The sequence below is a fragment of the Danio rerio genome, chromosome 11 (genome assembly GCF_052040795.2).
Source record: "Danio rerio strain M-AB ecotype USA chromosome 11, GRCz13ab, whole genome shotgun sequence".
Lineage (NCBI taxonomy): Eukaryota > Metazoa > Chordata > Actinopteri > Cypriniformes > Danionidae > Danio > Danio rerio.
In genome coordinates, this window is record NC_141031.1 from 37,315,411 (window position 1) to 37,330,829 (window position 15,419).

Consider the following 15,419-nt stretch of genomic DNA (forward strand, 5'->3'; position numbering starts at 1 on the left):
AATGTGTAGTGGTGCTTTTTTTACCGATTTAAATGTGTTTGTGAGATCATGATCCCCTGCCATTTGTTATTGCTTTGGCCACCATCAGCTGTTCCTACACATGTGCGGTGGTCAAGTTTCAAAATAGTTCAGCTTTTGCCACTGTGTGGATTAATACTGAATGTGTGTCACTGTTTTGAATTATGGTTAAGAATAGAGCAATATATTTCCACAATGTTGATAAGTCATGATGGCCATCTCTTACAGTCTCGCGCTAAACGCAGTCGACCAATTACAACTAGGCATGGGCCAGTATAAGATTATGACGATATAATAACCTTGGATAAAAATTTTATGGTATCACAATATTGTGATTACCAGAGGGGAAAGTAAGTCACACACGTCCAAGTCACAAGCAAGTTTCGAGTCATCATAACCTTCAAGTCTAAAGCAAGTCAAGTCAATTTTTGTCAGACTCAAGTCAAGTTGAGTGACTGCTTATCTCAAGTCAAGTCAAGTCATTCAGTAGCTTGGTCTAGCAAGTTACTTTCAAGTCAATCAAATCTTTGTAGATTTTTGAACTTTTGCAATTTATGTTTATAACTTTCGCTTTTGTATGTCATGCATACTTTAAAGCAAAGAGTTATTTATTTAACAAAAACAAGCTACTTCGAGTCATTTAACTCAAATCAAAGTCAAGTCTCAAGTCATGACAGTCAAGTAGAGTCTTTTTTGGATATTTGCCAAGCAAGTCTCAAGTCCTACATTTTGCAACTTAAGTCTGACTTGAATCAAGTCATGTGACTTGAGTCCCCCATCTCTGATGATTACTGCTCTAAAATAGAGCTGTGAATCTACACTCTCGTGGTTTGGTTACAATTATCATGCCATCAATTCGACTCAATATCTCGGTGCATCACGGTGCATTGACGGTGCTTTTCATACACAGTTTTATATTTTCTTCACAGCAGCAATTCTTGTATTAAAATGTATGTATTTATTTATATTTATATATTATTTGTAATACAATTTTGTCATTTAATACAAACAATCAGCTATATAAACTGTACCTTCAAACAACACGAGCATTTAGCAAATAATATAAACAAATACAAATATCCAGCTTGCTGTCTGATCCTTGCCTAGTTCCCTTACACCCCTTTGATTGGTCACACCCTCAACAAAAATGGTTGCGATTGGTTCTTGCGCGCTGCGCTCTTCACAGATGAGTGACACTGATAAGCGGCAGCAGCGATCACAGGTGATCCATGATATACACGGTGGAGAAAACTGCAGGCAAGTGCTCGTTTCTGTATCGAGAAGTAACGTTGTAAAACAGCCGAGAGGAGAAGAAAAGTCACGCCAGCAGGTCAAATGGGCTACAGTGTGTAAGTGTGTGTGAGAGAGAGAGAGAGAGAGAGAGAGATAGAGAGAAATGGAGTACTTTCATTCTCTCAACGGCAGTGAAATAGGGGCTTCTGCTGTAAATGTCAGTGAAAAACACACACAGTGAAATTGTGCACAGTTTATGATTTTTAAGTAGTTGGAGTGTTGTAATACTCACGCTCACCTCCCTCGCAACAGAGCCCATACAAGATAAATGACGTCAGTACATAATAACCAGTTATGATTATCGAATTGTCCGCGTCTGAATCGCGGTGCAACGAAGAAACAATTAATTTTGGCACCCCTACTCTAAAACATGTTCTTTTTTTAAATGTCTGGGCAAACACAATATTTTTCCCCCTTTGAAGATAATATATTTTATTTTTTTAAAGATTTATAATATTTTGGAGCAGTAAACATGTCAATAAGGAAAATAAATAATTGACTTCTGCTGTCTTCATGAGTTAAAAAAAAAGATTTTTTCACGAATTAAATTGGCATCTTTAAATTGTTTTTTGTTGTTGCTGAAAATACTGTTGTCCTAAAAAACAAAAAAAAAACAAAAATAAAACCAAAAAATTGTACACATACCTTAGGAACTATATTACAGAAAATGTTGGTGGTTTTAAAACCTAGACTTTTCCAAACCACGGTATACCTTGAAAATAGTTATCGTCCAATGCCTAATCGCAACAGACTGAGCCATGAGACTAAAAGACTGCAAAGGATGGGTTTGGGAACAACAGATTCACTGAATTTGTTGGGATAATTAGGTAAAAATAAATGCATATTATAAGACAATGATAGTGTTTTATGATCTTGCATGCATATCAGCCTGTTGTTGAAGACCCCCAAAACCACAATATGACCATTCTTTAAACTGGTGCATTGTGAATTAACATTACTATTGAGAAACAAACAGTTTGTATATAAAATTATATGCAAACATAAATAAATAATATTAGAAATCATATTACTAATGTGCCAAAATATTTTTAAAAATCAAACACTTCTATGAATGCACAACAATAAAAAAATATATTACTTCAATGTGGTTTCGTAGCTAGTTTCTGAAAATGAAAAACAAATTCTAAAGTGACAAACACAACCTTTCCAGATTAAATAAGGCCAGTCTTTACCATCCGAAACTAAGACCTCCAAAAATAAAGCCCATGCGTCACAGAACAGCAGATCAAAAAGAGGAACAATGGCTTTGGGCAGGATGAGCTGCAGAGTCTAGATGTGCACCCGAGGCCGTGTCAGCAAGCAGGTTAACATGCGCCTTTGAAGCAGTAACGACAGCAATACTTCATCTCATCGGGCCACTGCGGCCTAAAGACATAAAGACTTTCAAGAAACGGGTCCACGTGAAGTTCATCTGCTCAAACATGGCTCGGGGTGCTGGAGACATGCTTATAGAGCCGTATTAACAGAATCTTTGAGTAAACACACAGAGAGAGCGTCATCTAGGACATTCCTGACACGTTTTAACTATGAAAACGTGCATTTGCACAAGCTCCAAAAAAACAAAAACATGGTCATTTAAAGTGACTATAGGCAATGAAGCTTAACATACCTTTAAACAATTAAATATCAACACAATCAATGGGTTTCAGGACAGTCTGTGATCAATTCATGTGTGAAAACGAAGCTTTTTTTTTCCACAATTTAAATTTAAGAACTCTTTGCATTATAATCCTGGAATATGACCAGGAGATTTGTCTTTCTTAATAAGATAAATATATATAAAGATACACACTGCATTGAGTTATAGGGGAAAACATTTGCTGCAAAAACTATAACATGAGAGAAAGATATTAATCACTGCTATAAAGATCTAATCAGAGACTCTTAAAAAGCCATAGGGTGTGTTTTTATGTTTTATTGTAGCTGTTTGGGAAGGTTAAAGATACGCAAAGTTCAAAGTCAGCCCCAGATAGTGAAGCAAATGCCAGACTAAAATTCTCCTTTATACCATGGAGAAAATAAGTATTGAACACGTCATGTTTTTTCCCGGGAATAATATTTGTAAAGGAGCTGTTAACATGGAATTTGGTAAAAACCCAAACAATGCAAACATAAAAATAAAACAAAATAAATCTGAAAAATTATTTGCCTGTAATAACAATAAAATTATGCGCGGATGGCAGTTATATCCACGGGTGCTGCGGATAATCCGCGAGTGGGTAATAAAAAAAATATTTATGATTAATTGCGGGTGGGTTGAGGGTGAATAGGATTAATTATTAATTCAATCTATTTTTCACACAATACTGTGTTTTTAATACATTCGTCAGGCAACCGATCCCAAATTTGCAGGCTAACAAAAAAAAATAATGCAAATGGTAGAGGTCCATTTGTTAAAGCAGAAAGAAGATGCTGGATATGTAATATGCAACGACTGTGAATCGCTGTTTATATATATATGAAAGCCAAAAGAACCAGTAACTTAAATATGAAACCTCATGTGTGTGCTAAATCGAAGGGCCGGTCAAGTCAAAGTTAAGTCAAGTCTCGTGGGTGCATGTGTGGACCTATGCTGCCTTGATATACAGTACATCCCTTACATGTAGTCTCTGGCAAGAGATGCGCAGATAAGCTCACTGAATCTGCTGTTAATAACGGACGATCCACTCTGACTTGTCTACATGACTACTATTTCTTCGGCATTAAATGATGTGCCATAACAAAAAAGTGTGGAAGCTCATGCTGTATCTCAAACACTTAAATCATAACTTTAATAGTAATTGTGAGGATGAATAAACCTCACTCAATGGAATATATTAAAGAAAACTAGGAAAAAGAAGGTTATTTTATTGTTTCGAATGAAGATTGGTTAGACGTGTGAATTTACATCAAAATGCATTAATTCATATTTGTAGTGGGAGTTTAAGTGGAAATGTCTTATCAGATTTTTCATTGAACCAAAACAAAAAAACATATACTGCAGGAGTGGATATATTGTATTGGTTATGCTGCTATACTAAATAAAAAATAAAAAACGAATTGTGATATGATTCAATATTGAGTCATTGAGTTATGCACAAATAAACTAAAAACAATCATAAAAACGCTTAATAACAGAGTTTATTGAATGTATTTATACTTTCCAAAATAATTACAATCTTAAAAAAAAAAAAACATTCAAATTTTATGAAGTATTACAGCAATGGAATCACACTTTTGTGACAATCCCTTATCGAATTTTACATCTCAAGCTTTAGTTGAGTGATCTGAACAATATACAGCACAAATTTCCACTATTTTCTAAAGCTGAAAAAAAGGGAATGTCCAATGAATGTCCCATTTAAAAACAACTTTTTAAAGCATTTCAGTACAGACTTCAGTTCTTTCCAAATGTATAATAATAACATATCAGTTTTATTAAAAGCAGCCAAAGACACACCGCACCTTAAATTGACGATTAAGCCATAAAATCCCCAAAAGATAATGTGCATGAAAAAAAAGTCTCCAAACACTAAAAAAATCAAAAAGACATGAGATGAATGAATATAAACAGTTTTACTGAGAGAGGAAAAAAAGGCAAATGCTTTGATCACGTTGACCATTGTCAATGCCAAGTAAATTGACTAAATTTAACTTTACTAAATTGTTTAAATAACTTCAATCTCACTTGTGTCTGTTTGATTTCTGAGACTTTTTTCAGTCACTGTATTGTCAGAGTTTTTCTAAAAACGCTTAATCTGAATAATTCATAAATACAGATGTATTATACATAATACAGTCAGATATTCAAATTTATCAAGCTGAACATCTCTGCATTGAAATGTCTGATGGTTTGACTTTCCAATGCAATCTCCTCAATTGGTACTAATGAATCGTGTGGAAAAGGTGGATCTGCAGTCTTTTAAACCATTTTTCAATTTTGCAATTTAATAACTTTGTTAAAATAAAACCCACATATCTATAATACCCTAACTTTTCCTAGATGTATGTGCATTTCTTTCTAACATTGTAATTTTATTATAATTACAAAACACACAGAGTTCGCATTATTTAAACCTTAAACTACCATAGCACTCAAAATGACTGAAAGCATTTTAGTGTCAGCTACACTCAAGAAATAATTTTGCTGATTGTTCAAACTACTCATTTAAAATGAGCTGAATCAACACAAAACTTATTTGTTTTATGCTCAATCAATTTACATTTGCAAAAACAATTAAGTTAACTTAATCGATTTCTGTTGAGACAACATCAAGGAATTGCCTGGAACCCAGCATTTTTTACAGAATACGCTTTGATTATGAATGCCTCGGTTGCCTAGCAACTTCCTGCTAACACAAACAGAACTTTCTGATAGCACAAACACAACTTTACTTCAGATATGCGTTTCAAAACAAAATTCAGTGACGAGGAAAAAACTTGCTCTACTGGTTGTAAAGTGAAAGTGAGGTGCGCAGCTTTGCCTGTGGTCTAACTTAAACATATTTATAAGCAGCATTACCAAAAAGACTGCATTTTTTGGGGGATGACTTTATAAAATATGATTACAGATATTCAAACTTAATTTTAATATCTCAAAAAAGCTTTGAATGTAAATATGAAGTGACAATGTAATGACTTATATGAGAATATATAAAAGATATATCAGAATGACCACTTTGGACATTCTAGCAGTCATAGAATTCTGGTAGTTCCAGTGTTAATGGCATCTTCAATAAAAACAACAGCAAATAAAATATCCCATTAAATCATAGCCTTATCTGACCGTTATTAAAAAGCTAAAACACAGTGAAAAATTATCCAGGGTAAATGCAATGCATAGTTAACATCAGGTGCGAAACATCACACCCAGTGGAAATAGAAACCTCTTTCTTGGAAGAACATTTTCATAATCATGTGGTAGGTCATGCAGACCCAAGGTGCCACATGACTGACTGAACAAAGAGAACTGTAAAAAAAAAAAAAAAAAAAAAACGTGCGGTGTGTTTTAAAATGATATTGTTGTAAGTTGCAAAATCAAGCGATTTCTAGATGCATGCAGTTCCTTTAAATAGTTACTCAATTCTACCATAAAGATGAGTCAAATTGCAGAGGACTTTCATAATGTAGACAGTACAACACTGTTTGCCTGCCCTTCATGAACGAAGCAAGAACTATTAGAGGCATCTAAAATATGTGTAGTTTTTGAAAGACTTTTGCTAGATGTTTAGCATCATTTGGGTTTGAATTTTAGGGTGGTTTGACAAATAATATAAAGAACACTGAAAAACAAAAGATGAAAACTGATTTAAAATATTAATAACATCATTTCTAAATGACAATAAAAATATTTAGAAAAGATGACTTATTAAAAAAAAAAACACTTATAAAAACTTTATAAATTTACTTAAAGGGCACCTATGATGAAAAAAAATCATTTTTTGTAAGCTGATGAGACAGAACTGTGTGTAGGTAAAGTGTGTTCACAGTCATATTGGGGTGATCTAAAAGCAACATGTCTCTTTTTTTTTATTTCCTGGCACTAAAATAGGACCCAAATCTTAGTGATTTTGAGGCCCACCGCAACGTGACGTAGGAGTGCCATTTTCCCCACCCACCGCATTGATTGACAGGCGCCATGTTTCTATAATAACAGGTATACATGGTTAATAAATAAACAGGGAATAAAATATTTGTGATAAAACTTATACAAGTCAGAGAGTTGTAAGGTAAAACGTTTTTAAAACAGAGCATGCGTCTAATAAAGACAGTAAAATCACTATATAATTCTTACAATATAATCACAACAGCCGCATGGTGTCCGTAAACATGCATACATATACTGAAACAGCATTTGTGTGTGACTCAACATTTCAGAAAGGCTTGAGTAAAATTCACAACAAATCCACAAAATAAATAAAATTTTAGACTAATGAGCTGTATTTCAGCTTCATCTGTGTCTGTCTCGGTCACTGTGCTGTTTATCTGAAGTAACGCAGGAAAAGCAAACACGCACATGAAAATGGTGGGCGGGGAGAAGCAGCTCACTTGCATTTAAAGCCACAGACTACAAAAACAGCTACACTGTACTCAAACACCAAAATGGGCAAATTCTGGAAGCTATAACAAATTATCTGGGGTACGTTTCCCAAAACCATCGTAAGCCAACTAAGGTCGCAAGTTCCGTCGTTACAAGCATAGATTGTTGATTTGCCATTTCCCAAATCCGTCGCTCCAACGAACATTCGCAAATTGCGTTGCAAACTTCAGCACTGCAACCACACCTCTGGAGCTGTCGTTAGAAACGTGGTTCCTGGCTTTGTGCTATTCCCAGTTATCCCTCCTATGCCCTGTTCATTTAGAACATTCTAACATTCAAAGTTGGAATTAATAAAAATAAAAAAGCATTAAGGTCATCTCTCTTAGGTGTTATTTGCTTTCAAACTACATCTTCATTTTTACAATTGTGCTCCCTTCGTAGTGCACTTTGAAAACATTGATGTCATATTGAACATAGCCTCAAGCGAAAGCTATAGGTGACCTATTATTTAAGAGGAATTTATGTTACGTCTCCAAAGCTTGTGAAAACAAAAAGCATGCGCCAATTCTTTTCATTTATAGTAGGTTACTTATTAAGTATCTGTACTGTATATAACATGGGCCAGCTGGTTAGAACTTTCTGCTGTGGTTTACAAGTGTTAAATTGTAAAAGTAGACCTTTCTAAAAAATTAAAATAAATAAACAATAGCCTACTAAATAATAATAATAATAATAATAATATAATCATCATCATCATTTTATTTCCTAATATATAACAAATATTAAATTTCACTTTATAATAGGCTCATTATTTATTAATTTATTCATATGATTTATATATGTTATTAGAATATGTGTCAGCTTTTGTAAGTGATTTTAGGTTTTAGAATAGGATATATCATATTCTCAAAAATACTTGTAAATGAAACACAGGCTCTATATGTGGCATTTACATATATTTCAGTTAATATGAATAATATTAAAAAATTATAAAAATGACAAAATGCACATAAAAATGCTTTTTAAAACTCTTGAAAAATACTGAAAGAATGAATATACAACTGTTTATAACCATAAAAATATTATAAACATACTAACATTAAATGGTATTTCACAACTAATACAAACATGTTTTATACATGAAATACTGTACTGTAAATTAAACATCACAGACAAAAAAAAAATTAAAATAAAAAAACACAAAAAACGAGCAGTATTCAGTGCATGTTTTCTTATTTTTATTTTACACTACAGAATCAGTATTAGCAATAATAACACCTCATTCATGCATTCCGTATATACACTAACAGACAGAAATCTTGTCGTCGATCCCAGTTGTAAGAGCAACAAATATTAACTTCACTTCTAGTTGGTCAATGGAAAAGTGCCAGAAGATCGATTTTTCCTATGAATCATCTGTTGAACTGCATCCCAAACATCACAAATACTGCAGAAGACCTATCGGAACTCGCATGGACTCAGAAATCCGTCAAGTTTGGTGAAGGAAAAATCATGGTTTGGTGTTACATTCAGTATGGAGGCATGTGAGAGATCTGCAGAGTGGATGGCAACATAGTCACCATGACTTTATATTCTATACTGTACATTATTTCTGTTAAGTGACAAGACTTTTGTCTAAGCAAAGTCAGACCTCACTGTCCTAATGAAATAATTGTTTTATTATGTTTTATTTGGGTAAAATAAGCATAATCTAGAGGCATTTGTCTTTCATATGAGCCACTTCTGATACCAAACGATCAACTAGAAGTTACTATTTGTTGTTCCTAAAACTTAGATCGGCGGCAAGACTTTTATCAGGTAGTGTGTAGACTAAAACATCACAGGATCGTAGAGAGCATGAACCTGCATAGCGACTTGCATTACAGATCAAAGAAATTACCAGGTATAAATGCTTCAAATTTGAGCTTTAGATGTAGATTTCTGTTCACTAGCAGACAAAACAACAACTAGAAAACCTTAAAGTAACAGACTCTGTTGACAAAACACACTGCACTTTCGAGGCAGCAAAAAAAAAAAGTTGAAAGAGTCCTGTAACATGGTCTTTCTGTTCCCTCACGAGCTGCTGTAACACATGGCACTGCTTCACAATAAAAGCAGATCCACAGCCACTCCAAACAAGGGCCAATTATTTTCACAGCTAAAGCAGTTAATATACGAGCCCACCTCCAGGCGCAATGTTGCTTTAATGAACAGCCAAATCCCTCACAGCAGTGTGACAGAACATTAAACTAGAGCATTTATTTTTAAAAATCACTGGGCATGGGCTTGTTTTTTCCTGACTCATGCTTCAGAACAAACAATCCATCATTATGGGCCTACATCTCACTTTTTTTTTTTCTTACACTGTTTTCACCTGGTGTTAATATGCATTTTTAGTAATCTGACCACAAGTGGTCCGCCAAGATGCATTATATTTACACTTGGTATTAACATGCACTGTAAAAAATATTCGTAAAATTAGCATGTTTTAATTTTTCCCTAAATTATTTACGCTTTTGAATTACATTAGGGGATCTTGATCTTTCTTCCAACAACTTTTAACCTTGAAAATTTTTTAAAAAGTAACTTTTAAAAACATTTTTAATAGTTTAAAGTGATATATTGTCTGGGTTGGTGTTGGTGGCACACTTTTGTTGATATTGTCAATCTGGCAACCTGCGCTTGGGCGTTTTGAACTAGGTGTGCAATACCTAGTCCAACCAGGCCCTGGTATAAGACATATTTCATTGCCCATTCCATTCTCAACACTAAATACAGGTGTAAACGGGTTTAAAAACTTTCTTACGTTTCTTAAACCAGTTTTTAGCCTTACTCTGCTTTATACTACCATGATAATAGGTGTTGAATACTTCAGCTCATCCATCAAGAGAAGTTTTGCAGGATGTAATGAAGACCCACCCATGATTCAACACTTGCCCTTGTTAGTTGTGAATATACACCCTCTAGTGGTGAAAACTACAATAGAGAAAGTAAAGTTTGTATTACATTGCTGTTTGTTTACTTAAAGGGACAGCATGTATTTATTTTCCTTCACTTTCATCCATTGGTGAAGTTCCTCATCACTTTCACTGGCTTGCTTGGTTTGGGACTCAGAGCTGCACATGGTTGGATTTGCTCTTCAGTGTTTGGGCTTTCATCAGTGACATTTACATTACACTGACCTGAACTTCAGCTATAAAAGCTGGAATGAAGCGGTTTCAATTTACTAGAACTTCATCTACGTTAAGCTGCTTTGATGCAATCTACATTGTAAAAGTGCTATGAAAACACAGATGAATTGAACTGAATTTAATAAGAGCTTGTAAAATTATCCATTCAAATGTGTTTTCAACAAACTTATGTTGTGCTTTAAGCTTTTCTTTTTTTACACAAGCACTTAGCATCATCCATTTGTTTTCTGAAAACACAATCCCTGATGTAAAACAGGCCTTAGACCCGAAGAATGTCTCATTTCCTCAGTAGGCCAGTGGTCTTCCTGGGATCATGGATGGTGTCAGTCTCTTCCTCAGGGCTCATTTATTCAGCCTCTCAGTAGGCCGCTATTGAGCGCTCTGTTGGTAGAGAGTCGATGACCGGAATAAGCCTGGCGGGAGAGACGGGTGGAGAGTCATACAAGCAGACAGACCTCCTCCAGACGTACAGAGAAATCAGAGCAATCATGACCGAATTCCTCGAGGTGGGCTTGAGTGGCCGGTTAGTGGGTCAAAAGTCAATTTAAGACCACTGTTATACCCAAAGAAAAAAAAATCACTCTCCTTCCAAACCCACTGTTGTTTTTGTGTAGTGAAACATGAGAATTAAATCAGCTATGGCCACTGTGAACTATTACTGCAAGGAGTTACTGGAAATTACTGGATTACTGCATCCTTTTCCACAAAAGAAATCAGCCAACTGGGAACAATATAAGGTTGAGCTAGTTTTGAATAGATCATTTAGTTTAGAAATGAGCTTGAGATTACTGTATGTTCACATACACATGTACTGAAGGCTTTTTGAGAGGAGGAACTGAATTTAATGATTGAAGAAAATATCTGGGATCTTATTCTTACACGAATCATCAATAAACGCTAGGCATACTCTCATTCAATTCAAGGTTGTGCACAGAATACACTGGTCTAAAACTAAACTGAAAACCAGCCACACTGTTACACACATTCTTGTCTTGTTTAAATCGGTCTCATTTTTGTGCGATATTTTTTCTGCTGTTTTTCATTGTCAATAGACCCAAACCACTTAACAGCACCATTTGGAATACTGCCAGAATATTCATTCATTCATTCATTCATTCATTCATTCAATTTCTTGTCGGCTTTAATTAGTCCCTTAATTAATCCGGGTTTGCCACAGCGAAATGAACCGCAAACTTATCCAGCACGTTTTTAAGCAGCGGATGCCTTTTTCAGCCACAACCCATCTCTGGGAAACATCCACACACTCTCATTCACACACACACTCATACACTACGGACAATTTAACCTACCCAATTCACCTGTACTGCATGTCTTTGAACTGTGGAGGGAGACCGGAGCACCCGGAGGAAACCCACGCAAATACAGGGAGAACATGCAAACTCCACACACAGACCTGCAAGAATATGTTGAATTAAATTCATTACAGGCTGATAGTGTAGCTTTTGCAACCTTACTGGCTAGACGACTTATTCTTATGAATTAGAAGTCAGCAGCTCCACCTACTTATCGGCAATGGGTTTTTCATTAGGCTGGCTTGTCAAAGCCAGACTACTGTTATCCTTTCTAAACTTATTATTATTATTCTTCTTCTGACTCTAAAAATCAAAATGTATCTCCTCCTTGAACTTTCGAACTATTCCCACCAAACTCACACCAGACCTCCAAACTATTCTGACTCGGTATGCTATATCTCCTCAGACTGATTGGACTTTCGGTTTTCCGAAAAACGTCCCGGGACTGTCGGAAAAATCCCATAGACTTAACATTGGACCAAACTTTGTGACCTCGTAACTCTGCGTCAGACTGTCGCACAGAACTCTAACTGGGCTCATTTAACTCAGACTATCAAACTGCCAATGACTGATCACCTTTAAACTTTCTAGCCACGCCCTAGCAACCACTTTTGGACCCTAGAAACTGTCCCATAGACTTCCATTCAAAAGACTCTCATTGACTTAACATGGGATCAAACTTTGTGAGCTCATAACTCTGGATCAGACTGTCCTACAGACTAATGGCTGAGCTCATTTAACTACGACTACCAAACTGCCAATAACTGATGAGCTTTTAACTTTCTAGCCACACCCCTAACTACCACATACTGCACCCTAGCAACTGTCCCGTAGACTTCCATTACAAAAGACTCTCATTGACTTTACATGGGATCAAACTTTGTGAGCTCATAACTCTGCATCAGACTGTCATACAGACTAATGGCTGAGCTCATTTAACTCAGACTACCAAACTGCCAATAACTGATGAGCTTTTAACTTTCTAGCCACACCCCTAACTACCACATACTGCACCCTAGCAACTGTCCCGTAGACTTCCATTACAAAAGACTCTCATTGACTTCCATGGGATCAAACTTTGTGAGCTCATAACTCTGCATCAGACTGTCATAGAGACTAATGGCTAAGCTCATTTAACTCAGTCTAGCCAGCAGCCAATCACTGATGGCCTTTTAACTTTCTAGCCACACCCCTAACTACCACATACTGCACCCTAGCAACTGTCCTATAGACTGTAATTAGCTGTGCTTTCAAATGCTTATAATTCTAACATGCTAATGACATGCCAATCATGCTAGCAACATGCTACTCATATGCTAATCATGCTAATGACATGCTAACTCATACTGGAAACATGCTAATGACATGCTAATTTGTACAAGAATCATGCTAGTAACATGCTAATTCATACTAGACTCATGTTAATAACTGGCCTACATGCATATCTTTGCTTAGCAGTGTCCTATTGACTTGGGGGATGGCTCATCTGACTCAGACAACCAATGAGCATCTCAATATGATAATGAAGCTCACAAGCCACGCCCCCAAATTGATTCCATAGACTTCCATTAAAATAGGCCAAGATGCATATCTTTGCATAGCAGTGTCATAGAGACATGGGGGTTGGTTCATTTGACTTAGACAGCAAACCACAATCAAGTGCACTCTGTAACCTCGCCCATAGCAACAAAACAGAGTACCCTAGCAACCATTCATCAACAGCTATATCTCAGCATCAGAACATCGTAGAGACTTGGAGATTGGCTCGTTTGACTCATGCTAGCAAACGGAACTTCCTAAATGCTACACATGCTAGCAGTGATTAGCTACATGCTAATATTGACTAGCCAAGTACTGTAACTTGCTAGAAATGCTTACTAAGTATAAATGTTTTATCAGGCATGTATGTGAGGCTTGCCTAGTAACCAACCAGGGTACCCTAGCAACTGCCTAGCAACCATCCAAATTACCCTAGCAATCGCCTAGCAACCACCTAGCAACGGCCTAGTAATGCCTTAATAAGGGCCTAGTGACCACTCAGGACACCCTAGCAACCGCCTAGCAACGCCTTAGCAACCACTCAGAATACCTTAGCAACCACCTAGCAACACCTTAGCAACCACCAAGCAACCACTTGGGACACCTAAGCAACCGCCTAGCAACACCTTAGCAACCACCTAGCAACCAGTCAGAACACCCTAGCAACCGCCTAGCAACTCCTTAGCAACCACCAAGCAACCACTCAGGACACCCTAGCAACCACCTAGCAACACCTTAGCAACCACCTAGCAACCACTCAGGACACCCTAGCAACCGCCTAGCAACGCCTTAGCAACCACTCAGAATACCCTAGCAACCACCTAGCAACACCTTAGCAACCGCTTAACAACCACTTAGGACTCCTTAGCAACCACCTAGCAACACCTTAGCAACCACCTAGCAACCACTCAGAACACCCTAGCAACCACCTAGCAACACCTTAGCAACAACCTAGCAACCACTTAGAACACCCTAGCAACCGCCTAGCAACACCTTAGCAACCACTCAGAACACCCTAGCAACCACCTAGCAACATCTTAGCAACCACTCAGAACACCCTAGCAACCGCCTAGCAATGCCTTAGCAACCACCTAGCAACCACTCAGAACACCATAGCAACCACCTAGCAACAGCCTAGCAACCGCCTAGCAACATCTTAGCAACCACCTAGCAACCACTCAGGACACCCTAGCAACTGCCTAGCAACGACTTAGCAACCACTCAGAATACCCTAGCAACCACCTAAGCATGCTATGTGACATGCTAATTCATACTAGAATCATGCTAGTAACATGCTAATTCATACTAGAATCATGCTAATAACATGCTAATTCATACTAGAATCATGCTAGTAACATGCTAATGCATGCCAGAATCATGCTAATAACATGCTAATTCACGCTAGAATCATGCTAGTAACATGCTAATTCATACTATAATCATGCTAATAACATGCTAATTCATGCTAGAATCATGCGAGTAACATGCTAATTCATGCTAGAATCATTCTAGTAACATGCTAATTCATACTAGAATCATGCTAATTCATGCTAAAATCATGCTAATAACCTGCTAATTCATACTAGAATCATGCTAGCAGTATGTTAATTCATACTAGAATCATGCTAGTGACATGCTAATTTATTCTAGAATCATGCTAGTAACATGCTAATTCATGCTAGAAGCATGCTAATAACATGCTAATTTATACTAGAATCATGCTAATAAAATGCTAATTTATACTACACTCATGCTAATAACATGCTAATACATGCTAGAATCATGCTAATGCATGCTAGAATCATGCTAATAACATGCTACTTATACTTTTTCAAACTTTGAAAAAACTTTTTCAAACATGCTAATTTATACTAGAATCATGCTAATAAAATGCTAATTTGTACTACACTCATGCTAATAACATGCTAATCCATGCTAATCCATGCTAGAAACATGCTAATGCATGCTAGAATCATGCTAATAACATGCTACTTATACTTTTTCAAACTGTTTTTAAACTAAACA

General features: G+C 36.4%; 1 protein-coding gene across 8 annotated transcripts in view; it reads right to left on the reverse strand.

Annotated features, from left to right (window-relative positions):
* Window positions 1-15,419, reverse strand: part of xxylt1 (xyloside xylosyltransferase 1) — a 91,569-nt gene that overhangs the window by 45,559 nt on the left and 30,591 nt on the right. Inside the window, exon 4 of one of the 8 annotated variants that reach the window (XM_087274027.1) lies at window positions 8,570-10,955. The exons of the other annotated variants lie outside the window; for them this stretch is intronic. Within the exon in view, the coding sequence (XP_087130153.1) occupies window positions 10,912-10,955 (44 nt within the window). The 3' untranslated portion in view covers window positions 8,570-10,911. Of the gene's footprint in view, window positions 1-8,569; window positions 10,956-15,419 lie in introns of those variants that run through there. 8 annotated transcript variants of the gene reach the window in all.